Genomic DNA, 23,401 nt, shown 5'->3' on the forward strand with positions numbered 1-23,401 from the left:
CGGCGCGACGGCGCATGCGCGCGCGTCAGCTGTCGAATGTTCGAGAAGCGGTGCGGACGGCGCACTACAAGGCGCGAGTATAAGATGCTTCCGCATCTAAAATGTTATGAATAAACACTCGTAGTTACTCCAGGAAACGCCTCCTTCATTTTATCAGTGCAAGCCAGAAGTGCCCAATCCAGCCTTTCACCACCCTCTCCTCTAACCCTTTCCGCTCTTGCCCATCGCCTAGCTTTCGCGTGTGCTTTGCGGTCATGAGGAAGGAAACCCCTAATAGAGCGCCTCGTGACGGAAATCATGTGAAATAATTTTTTGTTCAGCTATCTAGAGATCCGTTGGGCGGTGTCTTGCATAGCTCGTGTTCACAATATTGGCGGTCATTCAAGCTCTGTAAAAGATGCGTTGTTTTCAGATTGCTTGTCCGTGGGACTGTGCGGACAACCAATAGGGAAGCGTGACTGCTACGCTACTGCATGTACTGCACTGTGATGTGATGGCGGCATTGCTTCGAGGCACAAGGAAGGGGCACAAAAGAACAAATCTGACAGACGTATGGTATTGGAGTGGGAAACACGTCTACAGCATCTCCGGGGCAAAGCACTCGGAAGCATGTGTGACGCTAGCGACGCTACCCATCATGTAAGGTCGCATCACGACCAGTGCCTGAACTAAGCAAGACAGGTTTAGATTCCCGTTTTCAGAGCATCGGCTAATGTAGAGACTTATGTGCGTGTCCTACACTGAACGAAACATTGTGTGCAGTGACTCATTGTGTTATACCACAATCACCCCTCATCATACCCAGCTCTTTCTCTCCCTTTTCCCCTTACCCCCATGAGAAGTAGCAGGCTAGAAACCCACTTTCCAGACCAACCTATCCTCCTTCTTCTTATTAAGCACCTTTTTCTTCTCAAGGCGGACTGATGGCTCCCGTTGTTTGCACTAGATTGGAAGAAATAATGATGATAATTCATGTGAGGTTTAACGTCCCAAAACCACCTTATGATTATGAGAGATGCCGTATATGAGGGCTTCGGAAATTTCGACCACCTGGGGTTCTTTACCCTGCACCCAAACCTGAGCACACGCGCCTACAGCATTTTCGCCTCCATCGAAAATGCAGCCACCGCAGCCGGGATTCGATCCCGCGACTTTCGGTTGAGCAGCCGAGTAGTTTAGCCACTAGACCACCGCGAGGGGGAGGGGGGGCAATTTAAAAGGAATTTAAAAATTCGGCAGATCCCACGTACCTGGGAATCAACGTTATGCGAAGCATGCGAAGGGAAGGCGACCGAGTTGCAATTTTTTTATTGTGTGACACGTCATGAAATGACGCTAAATACATCTACAAACGTTTCACGCACAGACATATGTTGAAGAGTCGCACATGTATACATAACCAGTTATTTGCACTTGCCCAACGACGCGAACTGGAACATACGTAAACGCAACAGACAGCATAAGCTGATATGAAGCGCCGATGCTCGCGAGGATGCTGGCCCTGAACACTGCCACATAAATCAACTTCGGCGCATGGCAACTAACCACAATTGGCGTTAACCTGACGTGACGGATGCATGAAAGGAGGACATGTGTAATGTTTATAAAATTGGGTAGACAACAGCACTGCAACCGCTATTGACGTTTCACGTAGATTAGTGTATTTAAAAAGTAGTTCCGAGACCTGGCGTAGCTCTGTGGTAAAATGCTTAGGTTCGATTCCAGCTGGGACCCTCACATTTATTCTTTGCATTCGTCGTGTTGACGCTACCGATTTCAGTTATTTCTTAACGCTTGCACGTTAAAATTGCCCATGTGTGTTTGCGTTGTTCCTGGGTAGATATTAAGTGTCAATCACCTGTGGCACATACCCACATACCAGCGGCACATACCCGCCCGCGGGTGTGTGCCACTGTCGGGCGGGACGTGTTTGACGACGTACGTGACGCGATTGTGACATTATTGAGGCATCGAGCAGTGCGTCATATTCCTCAGACCAGCTTACCCTCCTATGCTAATTTTGGTTCACGACAAGTCAAGGGGCTGACCACGATAGCATCCAAACGTAAGCGGCTAGATAGATAGATAGATAGATAGATAGATAGATAGATAGATAGATAGATAGATAGATAGATAGATAGATAGATAGATAGATAGATAGATAGATAGATAGATAGATAGATAGATAGATAGATAGATACGCTCAAAGTCACCGAAGTTTGCTGAAAATGCTTCGCATTTAAAAGCAAGTGTTGTAGCAGCCCATTGCTTTTTGACCAAACTATCAAAACAGTGAGCACGTATGCGCTGTCAAAACGAGGCAAACGTTTAGCGCTGTCGAAGGCAGCGGGAGCATGTAACGAAGTAGCGCAGACAACCGCTATTGCAATAAAAGTGAGGTTGTGTTCAGAAAAAGTTAACGATTTAGAGTACAAAGTACTCTACTAAGGGAGAGCTGAAAGTCATCCCTTGGGCGTCAGAGACATAGTGAAGGAGCCGGTCTTTCCGCATAGCTTTGCGATTGAAAGCACTCATTGTGTTTTAATTGTCGTAGAAGCGCCAGTAACAGCCGGTTTTAGTTGTGCCAGTGGCTGGCGGTTTTAATAAAAAAACTGCCTGCAAAATTCTCTTCTCGAGGACATGCAAGAATAGAGAAAAGTTCTTACAAAACTCGAGGAGTTTATAAATAAACTTGAAACTCTTGTGAAACATTCCTTCTACTTTCTGAACACGATTGCTCCTCGGTTGACTTGGCACCATCTTCCTTCGGGACTCTAATATCTCCACCTTAAAGATTCAATACTTCGATGTTTTTGGGTGGCTGGTTTCACACTTTCGATTTTTAAATTCGCTTTACAAGAAACGTTGAAAAAAAAGGACAAAAGACCATTCGAGAGTCCTCGCTTCCGCTGCGCCTCGACTCGGAAAAACTGCGGAAAGCATTTATTGCCATTTTATAACGCAATGGAGAGTAATTTCATTTGTAAAGCTTTGAATCGAAGACTGCCGACAAAGTGCGTACGCCTTGGCAGAGACACACACACATAACTATGCCATGACTAATGCACGAGGCTTTGCTTTATGAGCGACTTCCTGTACTCACGACCACCTTCATATTGTAGAAAGAACAGTTCGCTGCATTGAATGAGAAATGGTCATGTGCTATATAGTACAAATAGAATAGCGCACTTCGCGCTGTACGAATGTTCTTGTATATTGTAGGAAGCCCACCCATATATCTCGTATTGCAAAAGTACAAGGGCATGATGCCCTCATCATTAATACGTTTAGGGTATATTAGTCGCTTTATTTGCAGCTAACGCAAACTTGCAGAATTTATATGCAGCGAAAGACTGGCGTGTCCCGGCGTTGTCGATATCTGAAATAAGTGCCACGCATTGTGTCAGACCTGATAAATTGTTTTGAAATAAAACGGCCAATAACAATTACATAAAGGTTAGCATGTCGATTTGTAAATAAAAGAAACACAGAATTAAACCCGCCCATTTTAACAGTAATTAGTCTTCCTTGCATGTTACTGCACTTTGAACCAGCACTCTTGAAGGTCAAATAAAAGTCTTTGAAGCAACCCGAAAGTGTCCCTACGTGCTGTTCAACACTCACTGTAATTTGAAGTCACTTGAGCAGAACTCACTGCTCTCCCATAGAGTACGCCGTGCCCTAAATTGTCGAACATTTCTTCTAAAACACTGGATATCGTTAAACATTTTTTCGAAATACATTACCCACCAGAGTAGTCTAGTGGTCGCTCGACTGTTGAGTGAAGATTGCAGATTTTTACGACTGGTAAAATATCAGAGAGACAACGAAAAAGATAGAAATTATTACAAAGAGAAATAGAGAGGAAGAAGATGAAAACATGAAAAAAAGATAAAGAAGTAACAGAGAAAGAAAACAACAAAGACAAAAAAGATTGATGGTGAGAGAAAGAGCACAGAGAGTGAGAGATAAGACCGAGCGGCACAGAAAGAGAAAACAAAATAGGGAAAATATAGAAACACAGAGAAATAAGCGGACTCAAAGAGAAAGAGATTCGAAGCAGCATGTACAAAATTAGACAAAAGAGGAGAGGGAACGCTAGAAAACAGTGGCGAAATACGGAGTGGATTGGGTGAGAGGGTAGCACATCTTTGTATAAAGTAGTATAGCAAAAAGTAGTAAAGAAAAACTGGGGTTGAGGAAGAGGGAAACGAGGAGGGCAATGGCGCCTGCTCCGCTGTTTTCTCACCTTTTGAACAACGAGTGTCTAAGCTGCCCCAATTCGTTATTGAGTAGCATGAGTGATCTTACTTTACTTTCTCTTTTGAGCACTTCCTGTTCCCCTCTCAAGATCACTTTTTCCAATATTCAGAAAAAGTCTTTCAAATTTAGATGCCGTACGAAATCGATTGTCCGGGTTCAGGTTAGCAGTTGCACTCGATCATGAAGTTTCATACAATAGTACCTACAGTAGAATCTGGCGCGGCGATCGCGTATCCCCATGGCAATTATGGAAACTAAAGGCTTCGGATTGAATTACGTTAGCTTGCGAATTATCCACAGATCCGTTTGAACAGCTTCAGTTTCTTCTGCAGCGTGGGTAGTTGGGTGCATTGCGAAGCACTCATGCAGCACCTTTGTTTGTCAAAAAGGCTGAAGACCGCTAAGCCTGAGATTTGCTGCGACGTTGTAGCTTAACAGGATGCATTTGACAGTTTAAACGAAGTGTCATGCACTTACTGCTGGGCATATAGGTGGCCTCTCATGCCAGTGCAGGATAATGCATAAGTTCTTAGTTTTTTGTGAGCGCGTCTTGCCGAAACTTGTTTAAATCAACCGCAAAATGATGATGAAACAAAGTAGACGCAGCGTCACGGTCCTCTGACTCGACTTCACAACAAAACAAGAGGTACGTCTGTCGCAGACCATTTGGACCTGGCTTCACAGTAACTGGCATCGCAGCAGACAAATCACTAAATGTTTCTCACTTAATACTCTATTATTATTTCTATAAAAAGATAATGTGCACTTTCGAGGGCAAAACAAGAATGTTTGATTAGAAACAATGTCTAACGATTTCGAGTACATGGTACTCAACTATGGGAGAGCAGTAAGCTATCCCTAAAAACTTCACCAGTGAAGGCCAGACTTGTGTTTGTTTTCAATTATAGTCCAAAAAAATTCATTATATCTTCATGTCTAATCTGTACCGCCTTGACAGAGCAATACATACCCTAAAGGCTATATATGTCAAGGTTTAGCTTGTACCGCATAGCTAGAAAAACTTTTTGCAATAAAATTTATGGTACAAAAAAGAAGCAAGTTTAAATAATATTATATCCCTTGCTTAACTTCATATCTCTTTGTTTATATAAGCGTCACGAATCTCAAGAACGCGATTCATCCGAAACAGATTAGATGCCTGTACTTATCATAACTCACATTATGGTAGAAACGCCACTGAAGGAGCCAGCAAGCTTCACCTTCAGGTATTAAATGCGATGCATTTCTTGGCGAACTTCGGCGACTTTGAGCATGCACTTCGTTAAAAAAGAGAGAAAGAAAGAATGCATGGAGGCTAGTGATCCCCCAGGGCTTCGCCCAATCGCCATCATTCACTTCGTGGATATACTGTGATTTTTTAGCAGCTGCTTAGATGACTTTAAAGAAAGCAACACCATTTTGACCAGTTTTCTCATGTTCCAAACCACAATTTTTTTACTGATCCAAGTATGTGACCACCTTCACACTTGCTTTTTTAGCGTTTGATATGTTTCAGTCTTCAGTAAGTGTTACTTGCGACAGCAGCTTGGCGTTTCAAAAAGTTTTTTTCTTTAAAGGCGCTCACTTATTTCATACTCTATGTTCTTTCAGTCTTAAACATGGCGTCTTTTTCCCATCTCTATACATTATAAATCTAAAGTTTCAATACTCAGCAGAAATCCAAGGTGAACGAAGCATGCAGAGTGTTCCATTAATTATGAAAAAGTTGATGAACTTTGTGCTCGAGATCAAAATACTGGCTCGTAGGCTCGTATCAAAAGCAAGCAAGGCCTTTTGAACTCCGGTTCGACAAACAATATAAGCGCACATAGTTGACACCGCTCGTGCGAATACATTGCTATCATAAATACGTGTGCGAATTCAGCAACATATCGAGCTTTTCTGGACACCAGCGGCTTAGTTCGCGTGAACGACACCACGTGGCGTATTGACCCTAAAGAATTCAAAAGTGCCGCCATGACGTATGCAGTGAGGTAGCAAGGAATAAAATATAATAAAGAAAATGGCGCACACACCCTGTGACTGTCACTTCACCTCAGTGCGCAGATAAAATTGCGGTATGTCGACGTTATCTCGATGTTCACAACTAGCAATGAATTGACAGTTTTTCTAGAGATACTGTGCCAGACAGCTCGCAGCATTCCACACGAAATGTCTCGCTGTCATAGACGCACCCTCGGTACATCAAAAGAAGCGTATTTGTTTTTTGGTTGTTTCTTTTTAGTTTTTGCACTGCCGTATCGGTAGGAATATTAGAGAAGCATGCCGCTTTCAGGGTTTCGTGTTCACTGAGCGTCAAGCATTATGCTGGCGTACAAACAGGACATTGCGGTTGTAAAATAACCAATTTTTGTGCGCGCTACTTAAGTTATGCTCCCTTGCTCCTTGCACTACGGTAAAGTAAAACTGAATAACTTTGAGAACGCGAGAATTGAGAGTATAAAAACGTAGTGTAAGATATGTGTTTTTTGTTTTGATTTAGTTCTTGTCGAAATGACGCTGCCACCTCCAGCGTGGCGCCGTCGAAGCGGCTGTGGCACGAACTTACTTACGCAGTCAGGCTTGCTTTCACACCACACTGTGACATTGGTTTCGCACTGACATTTTCGCTCGCGACCAAGGCCGGTAAGGATCGAGTTCCGTTCAGAGGTTAGGCACTCAGCGATTGAAAGTAACCATGCAACATGTCAGGGGAATAATGACGTGGAGTGGCAGTGCTGCGACACTGACAAACTGCACCTCAGACTATGCCATGATCAAACCTGCGATCAAGCGCGCGCCCGCGTCAGCCTGTCAACGCTGTCGAATCCGTGTGCTCTGCACACTGTAGTCTCTACCCGCGCGAGCAAAAAAAAAAGAGAGCGGGAGAGAAAGAGAGAAAAAGCAACAATGATCGCCTTAGTGAAAAGCTTACGAGAGAGTAGAACATAAAATATTATTGGATCATTTATAATTTTATGAAACCTCTAGTTATATGGTAAGGTAGTTTAGGAAGTTTTTAACTAATGAGGGATTTTTATTGCTTAATAAAGTGCCATTCTTCAAATATACATTTCAGGTTACGAGGATTTCTAGAGGAAGGAGCAGCAACCTCGCTTTTTCGTTTTAGTATATTGCTAAGCACTACTCCCAGTCATGATGAAGTATACCCACATGTATATTCAGATTATTTAGCTTTTTTTGTTTTGCTTCAGACAGTGATATACAATCGGTATATAATCGCTTACAAACGTGTAAGTGAGCAGATGATAACCGGTTGCAGGCTATTCATTTAGGTCTTAATGCTTCAAAGAGTGCAATTACAATTTTACCTTTAGATAACACAGTCACTGTTATCTAGAATAACTTGCAACCTGCGAAATATATCACAGTTGAACTCGGTAAAATATTAAGGAATATCTTATGATAACCACCTTCTTTGGCATGTGACCAAGAAAAATTACGGGCACTGAGAGCCTTACGAAGGCTGTGCAGTATTCGATCAGGGATGCGGAGAGAACCGCTAATTATATTTTATGAAATCTACATACATGCAGCATTTTAAGGCACCAGCGGTTTGGGCCCGTATTAGCATTCGGATGTGTTTAAAATTTTGGTGCATCAGCTTATAATTGTGGAAAGCGAGGCCCAAATTCATTTCTTGGATTACCGAAATTCACATCCAATAAGGTCCTCTACTTAAAAGCGAGGTTGTCCTCTTTTTTGTGCAGATTTAGGATATTATCTCTGCATTCATTTCTTCAAATTCATGGGAAGTTCATAACAATAAAAATTATTTTGACGTATACATCAGTATGAGTGTTTTTATTATGTATCTTATTGACTTCAGTTTCATACAGCATGGTGGGGCTTCAGAGGCACTTGTTGGACCATTATATGTTAAACTGAGTGAAGTCCCTAGCATCGCCAATGAAAAGCAATTATAAAAACGTTTTTTCACGATATTGTAATGGACATGTGAAAGGCAGAGAAAAGAAAGAAAGGAAGACGAAGAGGCTTGGCAAGATCGCAGTGTGCTACCGCGAACAACCCTCGCTCGCCTCTTGTAAATTAAAAAAAAAACTATTTCATCACAACTCGCTGTAACAGTTGTGGTGGAGGTGCTGGGTACCGATCCCGGTACCTCTCAGTTGTAGCTCAGATGGTAGCGCACTGCGATCTTGCCAAGCCTCTTCGTTTTCCTTCCTTTCTCTTCTCAGCCTTTCACATGTCTGTTACAATATATATCAAATCATGCAAAAAATTTGCATTACTGTATATTCAGCCAGGTTCTGGAAAGGAATTTATAGCGGACAAATGTAAAAAAAGATATCATAACTACAGATGCATCACACTTTGAAAAAAAAATCTGGCATCGGTATTTTTTTTTCGAGACGTTCAATTGATCACTCTCAAGAAGACTTCCCGATTTCTTATAAGTTTCTTCAGCGAAATGACATTATGAAAGTTCAGCCCATCAATCTCAAGCGTGGCCATAGTTACAGATACTTTATCTGTATTCAGCAGTCACTAAAAATAGCTTTTGTCAATTATCACTTGGCTCTGGGATATCAATATTATTTTAATGCTCAATTGTATCACAAACTTTTCATTTTTTCTTCATTACCAACATAACTATGATCAGGTTAATCTAGGTACTGGGCCACAAAGAGACAAAAATTAACGAAAATGACGAAATAGTGGACACTCCAGCACAAGGCGCTCTAGTGATCCGATATTCTCAATAATTCTGACAACAGTCCTCTTGATTCATGACAGATTGAAAAGGCGAGTAATAAGTTGACTTGGTGAAGTCATTTATCACTCACCTATACGAGTATTGACATCTCTTGTTCCCTTGGCGTAGCGATTTCTGTTGAACGCGAAAAGTAGTATAGTTACTTTAATAAAACTAGGCTCTCACTTTCGGACATTGAACTATAGTGTATACGCACAGAGGTGGTCTAGCTCCTTCCCCTTTTTGCTAGTGTAACAAGGACGAAACAACTGAAAATTATTCCTTATGCATCCACTTCCATTTATTGGGGGGAAACATTTTCAAAACGGCTTTTAATTTAATCGGATTAGATTTCGTCATTTCAAATATTCTATCTTCGGGATGCCCTCATCGTCACTGTCACTGAGACCTCCGTTCTACGGTGAATTTTTTTTAAATGATTCAGGTCGGTTTTCACCTGAACTATCTAAGTTAGCGTCATTAAGTAGGTTTACATGTTTTATAAATTTTTAATCATACAATTATTATGTGACCACTTTTGAGATAAATAATTTGTTTCTTGGCCAGTTCCAAAGAGTGGGCATGAGCCATACATATAGGTAATCATCATCATTATAATCAAAAGGTGGAGCGGCTCCAGGTATTAAAAAAATAAATCGAAGTTATGACAAGAAACGAACAATAGCAAAAGTAAAAGTGGTTCTGCCCCGTATTCTTCAGTGTACAACTTCAGAATAGAAGAAAAAACGAGCAAGCACCGCTCGGTGCAGGCTGCACCAGAATGTTTGGCCACTTTCGCGATTGTTACAAATTGTTCTGGATAAAATTACACTCAAGACACGAGCAGTAAATCTTGTTCTCGAACTTACGTGAGCACCAGAGATTGCACTGGAAAGTTTGATCACTGATGTATGGAGGATTTAGAGAAATCAACAATGCGTTTCAGTACCGGTTCAATCACGATGCGCGTGTGCTCTCTTTGCTTCATTAGCCAATACATAGACACGTTCCCACCACCGGGCATACCTTAGAATTATTTTGGGCTGACGGTATTGCAAGTGGATTCACTTCACAATATAAGCACGAACTACATAGAGTAACTTGTAATCCACAAGTTGAAAGCGGCTTCTAGAAGCCTAAACGAAAACGCTAGTAAATTGTCTATCGTGCCTACATATTATAGCAACGCTTCCTAGAATTTGACAATACTATAAAGTGCATCCAAAGTTCCATGCTGCCACATACTATCTCTGTTTGTTAGGGCAATCATTCGTCACAAAAGTGTTATTTTTTGTTGTAGTTTTTGTCTGATTTTGTTCGCAGAGCGCAATACTTTACTATGTACGCTTTGCACGGCCCCAATGAATCTGATGAGTGCTATGTCTTATCTAACGCAATAAAGTTGTTGGTGCCATGACAATTCGCATTGCAGTGTTGTGTCCACCACGCACTGCTTTCTATAGCTTACATCTTTCATCATGAATAGGGGGTTTTAGCGAAAATCGCCAAGTAATGAATGAAATTATACACGAGCACTACATGTCTCTAATCAGGTCAGTATGCTTCTGCGCCGTATTGAGCCTGTCAGAATATATTTTTTCAGTCTGTAAAGCTTTGCAGTTCACAAACATTGCTTAATGAACATTGTATACCAGTGACTCTAGAGAAAAATCTTTATTCCGAAATTCGTAGCCTTTAACATAAATAATAACATTTTCATTCTGCGGTAAGACAACTCCACTGCTTAATTTTCGCCAGCCTCATTTTAAAGTTCACGAAATTGAAACGTTATCACATCCCTGCCGCTTTACGCACTGCGTTTTAAGTGTCCTCAAATGTAAGTTGAAGGAATTATCAAATACTGTTCACGAAGGAAGGTCGGTTCAAAAAGCTATGGGTGACTAAGATGGACGTTAAGCTATGGCAGAATGGTAACGATATAAAAAAGAAAAAAAAACATTGACGAAAAAGCGGCCGCCACGTGCAAATGTGATAAGAGACCGCTGGCAGAATTCGACGCAGTGCCGGCATTTTTTCTTTCTTTCCAACGATTAGCGAGCAGCGGAACGTTGTTTGCGAACTTGAGGCAAGCAAGCAATGCGCGTTTGATCTGTTCTTTAGCTGATGAACCATTATTCTGTTGGGCTCACGAACACGGTGCTGAGGGCAGTCTAGTGAGCATCGAACACTTGACTCATTGAATCTGCATGTAGAACATTATTGCGAAAAGCGCTTGTTGCGTTGAATTTTCTTTTTCGTTGTTCTCATTCACTCTGTTGTATAGTGCTGACATGCGTACCTGTTCCGAGTAAGTCTGAAGTAAAGACGGGATGCGTGTGGTCATGCCTGAACTTGGCCTCTTATATATGGATTACTCTTTGACGCTGTCCCTTATACGCTCTCTCTATACGCTGACGCTGTCCCTATATATTAATTACCTTTGACGCTGGGTGCCCCGTCCTCTACCCGGCTGTGGTCCCGCGGCGCCGGCACTGTGGACAGCGCGCCGCTGCTTGCCGCGCGATCACGCCAACGGGCGGGACGCCGCCGGGGCGTGCTTCCCGCTTGTGTGCGAGTACCTTTCGTGGCTGTCACCGGCGTCGCGCGTTAGCGAAGCCGATCGCGTTTGTGAACGGCGACGTCGTGCCTGGAACACCGACGAGACGCGAGCCAGGGATGCCGAACGTAAGTGTCGGCAGTGAAAGACCAACGACACCGACGAGGTGCGAGTCAAGAACGCCGATATCGTTCGACAATAGAGACGGTGCCCGGGTAACACCGACGCTACACCGAGTTCGCTTCAAACCTCTCCTCCAGCACCCGTGTCGACGCCTGTTTGGACCCGGTCAACGCCGTGCGCACCGCTGCTGCATTGCATCCCATCAGAGTTTTCTTTGGGGCGATGGTCCAAAGGTTTTAATCTTAAGTATTCTATTATGCTCCACTTTGTGCACTTTTACTTCTCAACAGCGTGTCTACAATTTTTCATAATACCATCCCATCTAGTATCGGTTGTGTCTGTATGCGCTGATACGGAGGAATCGAAACAAATCTACTAAGACGTCAAACATGTGAAGGTTGCAAAGATTTTTTTGTTCCCTTTAATTCTGCTTTAATTTTAACATGGTATCCTGTGACCCGATATATGGTCACCTACGGCACATGTTCGTAGTGGGTACGCTCCATGTTTGATAATTGTCAGCGTTGTTCGCACCACGTAAGGGGCAGTGAAAGGTGAGTTCATTCTGCGCTGAGTAACACTCGCTAGTTATTTAGGCAGCCCCGTTCCAGGCATCCACGACACAGGTTAGTGCTACGTTGTGGGTTGATACTGTGATTGCGGGTCGATCTTACAGTGTCTCGGCGTGTGTCAAGCCCTATCCCACTTGACTTGCCCCGCCCCGTCTTCGGCTGTACGTTTTATCAGATTCCGTCGTGCATGGTTATGGGAAATTGCGCTCTCAAAGCCCGATGTCAGCGTAACTGTGACGATAAATTGAAGCTTGCAGCTTGGCAGAACCTCATCTTAAGTGTGTGTACATTTGCAACACAATTCCTGGATAGATAGATAGATAGATAGATAGATAGATAGATAGATAGATAGATAGATAGATAGATAGATAGATAGATCAAACTTTAGGTTTTCCCGCTCACTTTAGTCCAAGTCCTAGCCAAAATAATCCAAACGCCATTGAAATAATCTTAGTGCCAAACTAGTGAATACATGTCCCAAGCATATATATATATATATATATATATATATATATATATATATATATATATATATATATATTTATATATATATATATATAGTGTGTGTGTGAAGAAAATATATCAAGCACGTAGGAAAAATCTTTCCGTTAAACACTGACGTTACTCCGGCCACAGGACCGGCCTTGGTCGAAGGCTGGCTATAGATGTATATAAAGGACATATTTTTTCTTACCGACAAGAGAGAAATAACTCGACAACAAGACCTGAAAATCACTCTTTCGCGCTCAGCAGGCAGTATGCCATGCCACAGCTGCCAGCTATCTCTACACCGCCATTCTGTTTCAGCGTATATCGAGTGAGTGATCCCGTTAGACCAACATCACCGTCATCGGCTCATAGCTGACCCTCCGGGCTTGAAGGCACCAAGGGATGGCCCGAAGAAGCCTCCTAGCAAGGAGGAAAACGATTTTTTCCGCCCGAAAAACGACAGCGACAGCCTTGGCAAAGCGGGCCGGCCAGAAGAGCGTGAGTATAGCATACTGTATTAGCGAGATTGTTCGTGTGTCTGACTATAGTATGTAGGTAATGGGTTCATTCACCGTATAAGTTCAATTGAACCAGTTGCTCCTAGCGTCTAGACGCTGCCGCTAATGCGAGCTCACGCACCTCAGGCATACATTTAAGTCCGGAGATTTGGCAGCGATTGGCAGGCTTCGATTAGATTTGGCAGGCTTCGATTATACAGTCTACGCACTACGACTGGTGCGCCACCGCGCAACCGTCAGAGCAGACAGTCGTTGAGATTGTTTCGATTGATTGATATGTGAGATTTAACGTTCGAAAACAACCATATAATTATGAGAGACGTCGTAGTGGAAAACTACAAAAATATCAACCACCTGGGGTTCTTTAACGGCCGTCCAAATTTGAGCACACGGGCCTACAGCATTTTCGCCTCCATCGAAAATGCAAACGCTCGGCTTTCAAGGATCCTCGTATAGGTCTTCATCATAGTGTACACAGGCTAGCACCACAAGGTGTTTACACAAATGTGTTCGAAAATTTGAAAAAAAAAATTACATAATTTACATATCTTCCCGTTGTCTTTATAATTACTTTTTGTACTGTGGTAAGCGTTTTAAGACGAGTACAGATGCTAAATGAATAAATAAGTTAACTTTTCGATTAGTGCAGACATGTGGTTGGGGGAAATAGAAACATTTCAGTGCTTGTTGCGAAAAGCATGTTACTGCTTACAAATTTTGCGAAAGCATCCGCCGGCATTAATTAACACAAATTTACACCATCTCTCACTAAAGAGAACAATGTGGGGATGCGAAGCAGCAGGCGCTAACGCTTACACTTATGGCGGCGCTGACGCTGGCGATCATCGCGGCGTTGCGCAGGACGAAAACCTAGGGAGGCGCAAAGCACGCAGCGATGGACTGGTGTTTCCTACTGGAACATGCCACTCGCTGTTAATGGACAATGAGAGACAGAAGACTCCGATTGGACACAGAAACCCGCTGTCTGCTTTTAGTTAACGCGCACGCGGCGAATTTTTATTGTTCAACAACGCACAGGAGAAATCTCCTACCACGGCACTACCTTGGACAAGAAGATCCAGTGCCTATATATACGGGGTGGCCAGTGTACAGTTGTGCACCGCGAGCAGGCGGTTTTTCAATCAAGACACTCAATAGCAAACGCTGCGTGCGTCGGCGTTGCGACTCGCTCACTGGATTTCGTGCTGACCGGTTGTGCCCCGCGATTTCCGACGACAGCGCAGCTCTTGCCGACTGGCACACTATCTCCTGACGCCGACAAGAGCTCTCGCTGAGTGGTGCCCCGTCCTCGGACTTCTGCGACCGTGTCCATATTTCCTACCTTCTCCTTACTTCTGTATGTGGCTGTACCTGCGCCTCTTTCTATCTATATACCTTTACTTCCTCCATATATGATTTTTAATCCCTTCTTACACCCATCCCCTGCGCAAAACTGTGGAGGTGCCCTCCATCGAGAGAGGCAGTAACGAAACTGCGCTTATTTCTTACTTTTACCTTTTCAAAAGTAACTCATTCGGCGTTGTGAGGCGACAGAGAGGGGAGCGTAGGAGAGGAGAGAGGGGACGCACATGCACAATGGGGGTGTAAACACCACGGCGAAAGATGCCTAGAAAACAGAAAGGGAGCAGATGCTACCTGCGTCAGCATTGTGAGGTGGGAGATGGGGTAGCGTAGAAGATGAGAGAGGGTGAAGGGGTGTGCATGCGCAGTAAGGGTGGTCACGTCGCACACTGGATTGAGTTCGACCATAAGACGCTTCACATATAATAATGAATTCTGACCAATGTCGTTCACGAAATGGAAGCTGAAACTCGGAAAAGCGCAAGCGACATATTCTTTCGAGACGTCCAGAATGAGAGAGCGACGTTATACTGTTTACCAATAAACTTCGCTTCGTGGTTGTGCGGGTTTCGTTTGTGATCAGAGCAGGTACGGCGCACGCACGTCAACTAACACAGAACTACCACTGCAATCGCTGTCGTGAACAGTGACGTGATTCTGGCAGTCTGCTTGTTTGCGCTCATCGGATTTTAGATTTCGCTGTCACCGGTGAATTTGGTAATTACACTGCCCCACAATATTTACCAGTGGCCTTTTTTTTTGTCTGAAAGCGACCATAGCCTCTTCACGGAACTTTATACATCCCGTAACTTCTGTGTATAGATTCCATCTTCCTTGAAGTTGACGACTTTCCAACACATCTTGAAACCCACTGCATAACGGCTCGACATCTGAAAGTAAAGTACGTTTGAACGTGTGTGTTTGGGAGGGGTGGTAAGAGGAGCAAAAAACGAATAGTCTATGATGCTTACTTGAGCGAGACTGGGACACTTGGGAGTACCTAATGGGACGTATACATAAACAAAAATACTTGTCTTAAAGGGACCCTGCAACACATTTTTAGCATGGCCAGTAAACGCTGCTAATTGGTAGTCAAGACTCCTTACAACACGCAAGGAAACATTATAGCGCTTCACACTGCCCGGTATTTAGATTTAATTGTCAAGTTGGCTAGAAGCCATTCATCAATTCTGAAGAGCTCGAACGGGCTATACGGGGATAAAAAGAGATTAACACGACACAACGCGCTTATCTTTCAACTAGAGTTAAATGAAGAAAAACGAAAAAAGCACATACCGAGTACCACACATATTTCACTACACAGAAAACATAATTGAACTATATAGGTCCCACATTACTTCAAAAATTAGCCCGACAGCATGACGAGGTAAGGAAACATATCTGCCGAAAATTACAAGGCGGTAAAGGCGGCGTGGTCCATAAAAGCTACTTCTTTATCTATTAGTGCCGGTGACGTCTGGCTCACAACCCTGTGACCTTCCTTTTTTATTTGGAACGCCTCAAAAACCTCTATCGTATTCTTGTACAAGTGACGGAACAATACTGCGGTACCAGTGAAATCCACGGAGCACCCACAGTTTTGCAATGCATGTTTAAATGTGTGGAAAACACAGAACCTTTAGCTGCGTTCCTCACTTCATTAAATTTAAGGGCTCCTAAGCCACAACGAGCTCGAAGGCGATAAAGCAGTTTCTCGCCTTTACTATACCCTTTCTACAAATCCTCTTTCCTCCTCGCCACTTATCCGTTCAGAATGATATAATACACATTGAGCATTCATAGCGCGCATATAGGTTCAAAATAGACCATCCACCCACCCGGGCATCTGTCCGTCTTTCCGCCCGTCTGTCCGTCTGCCCGTCTATCTGTTCGTATACTAGTCGGTGACTCAGACATTATGGACCTTACGACATTGCTTCACTCCATCATCAGCATTCGCTAGATCCGTAGTTATTTTTTTTCTTTTGACTCAATCACACCGCCATTGATTTCTTTAGCTCGCAGAAAAGTCGGCTACATGCGAGAACAATCGTTTGGTCCGAATAGCCCACTTTTCTACAAGTTTGCTCAATGGTACGTTAACGTTTCCTTCTATCATGTGTTCGTATGATTTTTCCAAGGTCATTCCCAGAGCTGAAGAGAAAGCGCTATTTTTTTACAATATTATAGTGGGTTTATTGCGAATAAAACAGACTTGATGCTCTTGGGGATATATCGCCAAAAGATATGGCTTGAGCCAAAAGTAAACTCAGCATATAGAAACTTCAGCAAACCACTCAAAGTGGTTTTTGTAGTGAAGGACAAACCCATGTCTCGCTCTGTAAAAACCTTCAATACGTCGATCATTTCGAAGTTTCCATGCCTGATTCGGTAAAAATAATTCAATCATCGACGTACCAAAAAAATGGTCTGTGCAAGGCCGCACAGATTACAGTTAACGTTTTTGTCCACCTTCGCCAAAAAGTTAGACGAAACTGGAACCACTGTTGATTCGATGCATATTCCTGATTTTCGACTAAAATGCATCCTGAAAACCCGACAAAGGTAAAACCTCAAGAGCTTAAGGAAGCTATCTACAGGAATGCCACATCTATTGCGAAGAGACAGAATTCATTGTTCTTTTCGCTGAACGCTTTCTACCAGCTGAGCATAAACTATACCGTAAAATAAATATTCAACATCAATTCTGACGGCGAAATACCCAAATAGCACATGCTTTTTCAGATAGTTAATGATTTCTATGGAATTAGCCACAACAAAAGAATCGTCGAACTTAAATGTGTTCAGGGGAACTTGAAGGTAACCTAACAGGACATGCAAGTATGTTTCACGTTCAGACACTATAGCTCTGAAAGGGATACCGGCTTTGTGTGTCTGCCATTTAGAAGACATCCAGGAGGGAAACGTCGCACTTCTTCACACTTTCAGAGACACCATCCGGGTTGAACCCCTTGAGAATTTGTATGGCTTGCTGTTTCATCCTATAGCCGCTTTTTCTAGGAATTGGACAAAGTTATTCGACACGGCCCCCTTGCTTTCACCCAAAGTTCATCCTGCGGGAGAGTAACTAAGCCTTCCTTGTTCGACTCGACACAGTACGGACCGTTTGATGCCGGGTAGGTAATAATCACCGGCTTCAGGTACAACAATCTACAGGCGTCTTTGACTTCCTTCGCCAGCACCTCAACACATTCCGAAAGAGAAACTGACTTGGTTTCTAGCGGAACGCCTGAGAAACTTTCCGGCAAAGTGCAACTTTTTACATTTTATGCAAAGCCGGGGGAACACAAACTTTGGGCCTAACTGCACAATACTTACTCGCTCAGGAGGAAAGGGTTCCACGCCCAATTACGATATCTCTCTTAATTATCTTTCTATCTTCTTTTTAATAGGAAGAGCGTATACCAAATGATGTTCCACAAGAACTCGGTGATCTGGTCGCAAAAGCTTGGGCGTTCCTTGAACTTATGAATTTGGGCAACAGGAGTAACGGACCTGCTCCAAGCCAGACGCAGGCAGTCTTTCAGAAAACAGACCTGGTACTTAGAAGCCATGCCCTTCTTTTTCTACAAACGATACCATATACCAAGATGACCGCACCACCCATACCGAAATTCACGGCCGTTGGCTGGTTTGAGCATCGTGAACTTCCCAGTTACCGAGGCCGCCGCTTGAGACTGCCACATGTACGCGGTCGCTAGGGACGTTAGCGCTCGCTCGCGATCTCTCTGAAAGTAAGCAGCGCATTCTAAGAAAACGAAAAAAAGAGAAGTTTATGCCGCGCACGTGATAAAACTTCTTTTCCCCGCACCATTCCTCTCTGCGTAGCTTTCAGCGTGCTCGTCGGGACGAGAGAAGAGAGGAAGCAAATAAAGCGTGCGACAAATCTCGAACAACGCTCGTACTTGACGGATTATAGATGTATTGGTGGCAGCCGGCTCGTGAGGTCATTCGGTGGTTACTTGAAAAAACGTTGTCGGGCCCCTTCAAAATATTTGGACCATGCACTCACTGTATTTCTACTCTGACATTTGACGTTACCCGCTCACAGGTGCAGCAACCCGCTTACGATGAGGATGACGAGGAAGACAACTTCACTGACATTCCACAGCATATCCGGCTGACGTTGCCGTACGTTATCACCGCTCAAGGACTCCTCGTCATCGCTGAGCTGGTACGCATCGTGCCCATACTTGTGTTGTACGAACAAAGCGATATGTGGTTGCGGATGTAGCTAACGCATTCACCGTATCAGAAAAGTGCGGTGTTCGGCGCTCTATACCACGCTCCACTGATAAACCACTCCAAGCCGAAACAGCAGTAATGGAAAAAAAACGTGGTGAATTGTCGCTCCTTTTGAAGTTCCCACGAGAAGCTCACTGCCTGTATAGATATGAAGCTGTATCGTATCTCTCTCTCTCTCATAAATATATATATATATATATATATATATATATATATATGCCTTCTCTATACTATCGTTTTACACTTTAATTTATTCGCCAGATCCTGCGGGTGTATACCGAATAGATTAGGGCACCCAGTTGACCCCTGAAGACACATGTAGCATGATAATGCAAGCGACGTCAGGAAGACTTTTCAGTTAATATTCGGCATACTTGCAACCACCTCCACTTGGTGATTACACAGAGTTTGTTTAGATACAGCCTTCCTAATGAAAATGCTGACAGGGAGTTGTTTACTGAAAAAGCGGTACAGGGCGTCCCGACCATACTTTGATTTCTTGTTTTTATGAAGCCACTAAGCCGCACGTAGTTTCGAATGTTCGCTGTCGAATTCAGGGGTCCCGATTCTTCCATGAGAGCAGAAAAGGCCGCCGCTCTTTCACGTCAGACTGGAGTATCCCGTACAACAACTGACAAAATTTGAATGAAGGCGCGTCGTGGCATGTGGTATGGTATCGGAGAAAGTGCAAGGCATCTCGCGTGCACCAGCGGAATATGCATCATATTCACGTTTCAAGTTACGTGCTTAACCCTGCCGCTCGCACTGTGCGCAAAAGAACTAGGAAAGAAACGGTAATTTCAACTTTTTTTTTTCTTCACTGTATGCTAGAAACTCCGGAAAAAAAGGTTCGTAAGGAGCCGACTTGAATGCCGTCGGCTTATAACGAACCGCTCACCTGCTCAGTTCGGTTACAGCGAATAGAATGAATCTTTAAAAAATCGTCGTCTCTGCAGAGGTTGCCTCCCTTTTTTTACGGTGTGCAGGGTGGCGCCATGGCCATCGTTGTGTTGTACGTCATGATGACGCGCTACCTGACTGACAACGAGTGGTACGCACACTTCAGCTTCCTGGTGGCTTTTACGTGCGCGCTGAATGACCTGCTTGTCATGATATCGTGCGTGACGTCACCTTCCACCCAGGTGCACTTGCCACGCACCATGTTCGTAAGTACCCCAACTGTACACTGCAATCCATGCAGTAATCATACGCATATTGAATGATCGATCAGTGAAGTGGTCGATGGGTTCTGCATGCGTAAGGCGCTCTATTGTTGGCCCTTACGGGAAGGCAAGCACCACCGCGGTGGTGGCTAAACTACTCGTCTGCTGACCCTAAGGTCTTGGCATAGAATCCCGGCTGCGGCAGCTATATTTCCGATGGAGGCGGAAATGCTGTAGGCCCGCGTGCTCAGATTTGGGTGCATGTTAAAAAACCCCAGGTGGTCGAAATGTGCGGAGTGCTCCACATATAAATCCTCACTCGTGATCATATGGTGGCTTTTGTATACAATGTAGGCGTTGAGCCAGTATCCACCGTCTTCTGTCGTGTGTGTTTCTGTATGCGTTGCCACTATCAGGATCTCGCCCCGGCAGTTCAGCTGAAGTTGTTTAAAGTTCGAACGCAGAACTATGACACGTCTCCAATCACACAGCCACACAGTTGCCCATTAGCAGCAGCATTTGAGCCGAGCATGACTGCAACGTGGTGTGTGTAGATAAGGGATCAATTTTCTCAGAATTTCGGAATCAATCTTTCTCCAAGGCAGTTCACACAATACGCGAAATCCCGTGGAACTTTAGTATGTTTGTTACTATACATCTTTGCCATTTGGGATGCATTATTGGCGCATTGTGTGATGTCTGATCTGCGAACAATGAAAAGTAGAACAACGCAAGTCACCGAACTTAACTTATTGGCCAATAATGTCTGAATGCTACATATAATACATAATTGGTTATGCATTGATTTTGATTACTTATAAGTCTGCACCCGATTCAATACTACTAAGCCCATAGGCCAACAAGAAATAAATTGTGACGTGAAGCACTATAGGCTGTTGTCATAACCTCATACGTGCTGTGGGTACAATTTTGTTTATGTTCATCCTATCAAATATATAATCTCACAAACATTTAATGCTTATGTATGACACCGTAGTCAAGTAATATACTGAAACGAAAACACCAATCAGCTGGAGGCAAAACTTAGAACGCTGTTACACAGTGTCACGAGGACGTGTATGAAGTCTGAACAAAAAATATCGGAATTTATTCAGGGCTTATATTCGCTGCGGGATATGGTAACAGTCTTCATAATTGTAACAGTGGAAATTACAAACAACAACCCTTATGTTTTTCCTCAGCTTTCTATCGCTCTATCTAACAAAAACGGAATCCTGTAGTTCGGATACGAGTGGGTACAATACACAATTGCCAGGTAGTGAGGTAGCGAACAAAACAAATTAAAAGAAAAGCTATATCCGACGTTATGGGAGTTTAGTACAGGCAGATAAATATTTAACTATAGGCTGAACTACAGAAATGCCACAATCATGTACAATGCTGTACCGTCTAGGTGTTGTGTTGCAGTTCTAGCGGCACAGTGTGCTGGTTTTTTGCAGTATGTCTTATACCAGTGCTGTGCCGGAATCGGCTATGGATTTACGGGAGTCCTTCTTTACAAATTTGGCGGGGACACTTCGTTACCTCACGCAGTGCATGCCGGGGTAAGTGGTCTCTTGTAGAGTGTTCCTAGCAACCGTTCATCGCAGCATCAATGCTTCTCTTCGCTACTTTTGTGTTTTCTCTTTCTCGCAGCTGACTGGGCTCGGCATCAGTCTTGTCCATTTTGTTCACACTATCAATAACGTTCTTTCGCTGCTGTCTCTCGAGCCCGACTAGCGCAACCGTGAAAACAGCGACAACCTTTTTGAGTGCCACTGGAAAATCTGTCAACGCCGACGCAGCACGACCGAACTTCCCGGAAAACGGCTGTTTCATTAAATCACTTTGTTTCACATGAGATTCCACGTTCCGGTAGCAAAAAAAAAAGAACTATGATTGATAGCGAGGCCATCAATTGTAGAGTTGCCACTAACTCACAACTTGGAGCCGTGCTCTCACCGGTACAGGGGAAATAGCATTTATTCTAACCTAATGTCCACACGCCCGTTTAAACAGAGCAGACTCGAGCATTCCACAAAGCTCTGTCTTGGGTCCACTACCTGTTATGACTAGCCTAATTGCATTTCTTCGGTTGTACGATTTATCAGGCAACAGACCCGACTTTGTGGAGATGTCTCCGGTGATGACGACAACGATGATGATACGTGTTTTTCAATGTGACTTAAAGGAAGCTGCAACAGCCCTTTGTTTTTCAATATTGAAAGTTCATACGAGCGCGATGCCTTCCGCCGCAAGTATTGAATAAGTGAAGTATTCTCTCGAAGCAAGTATTGAATAAATGTCTTTCCACCACAAGTGTTGAAAATGATCGTGTAATAATAAAGAGTGCCTTCATAGTCCCCCATCTGCTCCATACTTTTTCTGCGCTTTTAATGAATTCCCTTTAAAAAAGGACAAAGTTAGTCTTACCCATGGTTGCTTCTGCGCACCTTGTTCTCTCCTGTGGCGATGGCTGCTTTTCCATCGTTACATGATGAGCGTATATGACGATAACACCTTTTCGAACTGGCGTCCGAAAAAAGCACCCGAGAACGAGAAAACAACGGTGTCCGCACAAGCGTGACATGTTACCTGCCGCAAAGATCGAAGGGACGCGCCCGGTTGCAGTGGCCTAGTGGCTAAGGTACTCGTCCGTTGATACGCAGTTCGCGGGATTTAATCCCGGCAGCGACGGCTGCTTCTTCGATGGAGGCGAAAATGCTGTAGGCCGGTTTGCTCAGATTTAGGTGCACGTTAAACAACCCCGGGTGGTCGAAATTTCCGGATCCCTCAGCTATACGGCATTTCTCATAATCATATGGTGGCTTTGGGATGTTGAACACCATATATCAATCACCAATCAAGATCGAAGGGACGCATGCATACTAGCCTAATTCTATGAACTGTAGATAGAGCTAATCGAATCAAAGCCGTCCTTACTGGCACATAACAAAGAACGCCTCAAGAGCCACAACAGGGAATCAGCTATTTGTTATGCGAAATCGAGCACTCTATTTTCGCACTCAGCAGCACATTTGGCTCAATCATTACAGTAATAACCCAGCTGCTCAATGGGCCAGTGGGCCCAGCGAACGAGCGGAACGCGAACTGCGCTGAGCGAGCCAGCGATATTACGGAGCGAGCCACTCGCCTGCTCATTTTATCTCCTCAGCGGAGCGGGGGCGGTGGAGCAGCTGCGCGCGTTCTCCAGGCAAAGCCACTGCTCGATCCACAGTAGCGTCAACCATGTTCAACAGGTGGCGCAGAAATGCGCTCCGCTGTCACCATTAAAACAAGCAGAGCATTCACTCGGCTATTGATCAACCTGCCGTCTCGCGCTCCGCTGT

The 23,401-nt window shown here is 44.0% G+C and overlaps 1 protein-coding gene across 1 annotated transcript; it reads left to right on the forward strand.

Moving 5' to 3' along the window:
- The first annotated feature begins 18,233 nt into the window (after nt 1-18,233).
- Nucleotides 18,234-21,912, forward strand: LOC142766567 (uncharacterized). The gene is made up of 5 exons (XM_075868007.1): nt 18,234-18,329; nt 18,695-18,817; nt 19,875-20,054; nt 21,512-21,616; nt 21,708-21,912. Exons 1-5 carry the CDS (start codon nt 18,234-18,236, stop codon nt 21,789-21,791), a joined length of 588 nt encoding a protein of 195 aa, XP_075724122.1. The 3' UTR covers nt 21,792-21,912.
- The last annotated feature ends 1,489 nt before the right edge of the window (nt 21,913-23,401 follow it).

The sequence above is a fragment of the Rhipicephalus microplus genome, chromosome 1, assembly GCF_043290135.1.
Source record: "Rhipicephalus microplus isolate Deutch F79 chromosome 1, USDA_Rmic, whole genome shotgun sequence".
Classification (NCBI taxonomy): domain Eukaryota; kingdom Metazoa; phylum Arthropoda; class Arachnida; order Ixodida; family Ixodidae; genus Rhipicephalus; species Rhipicephalus microplus.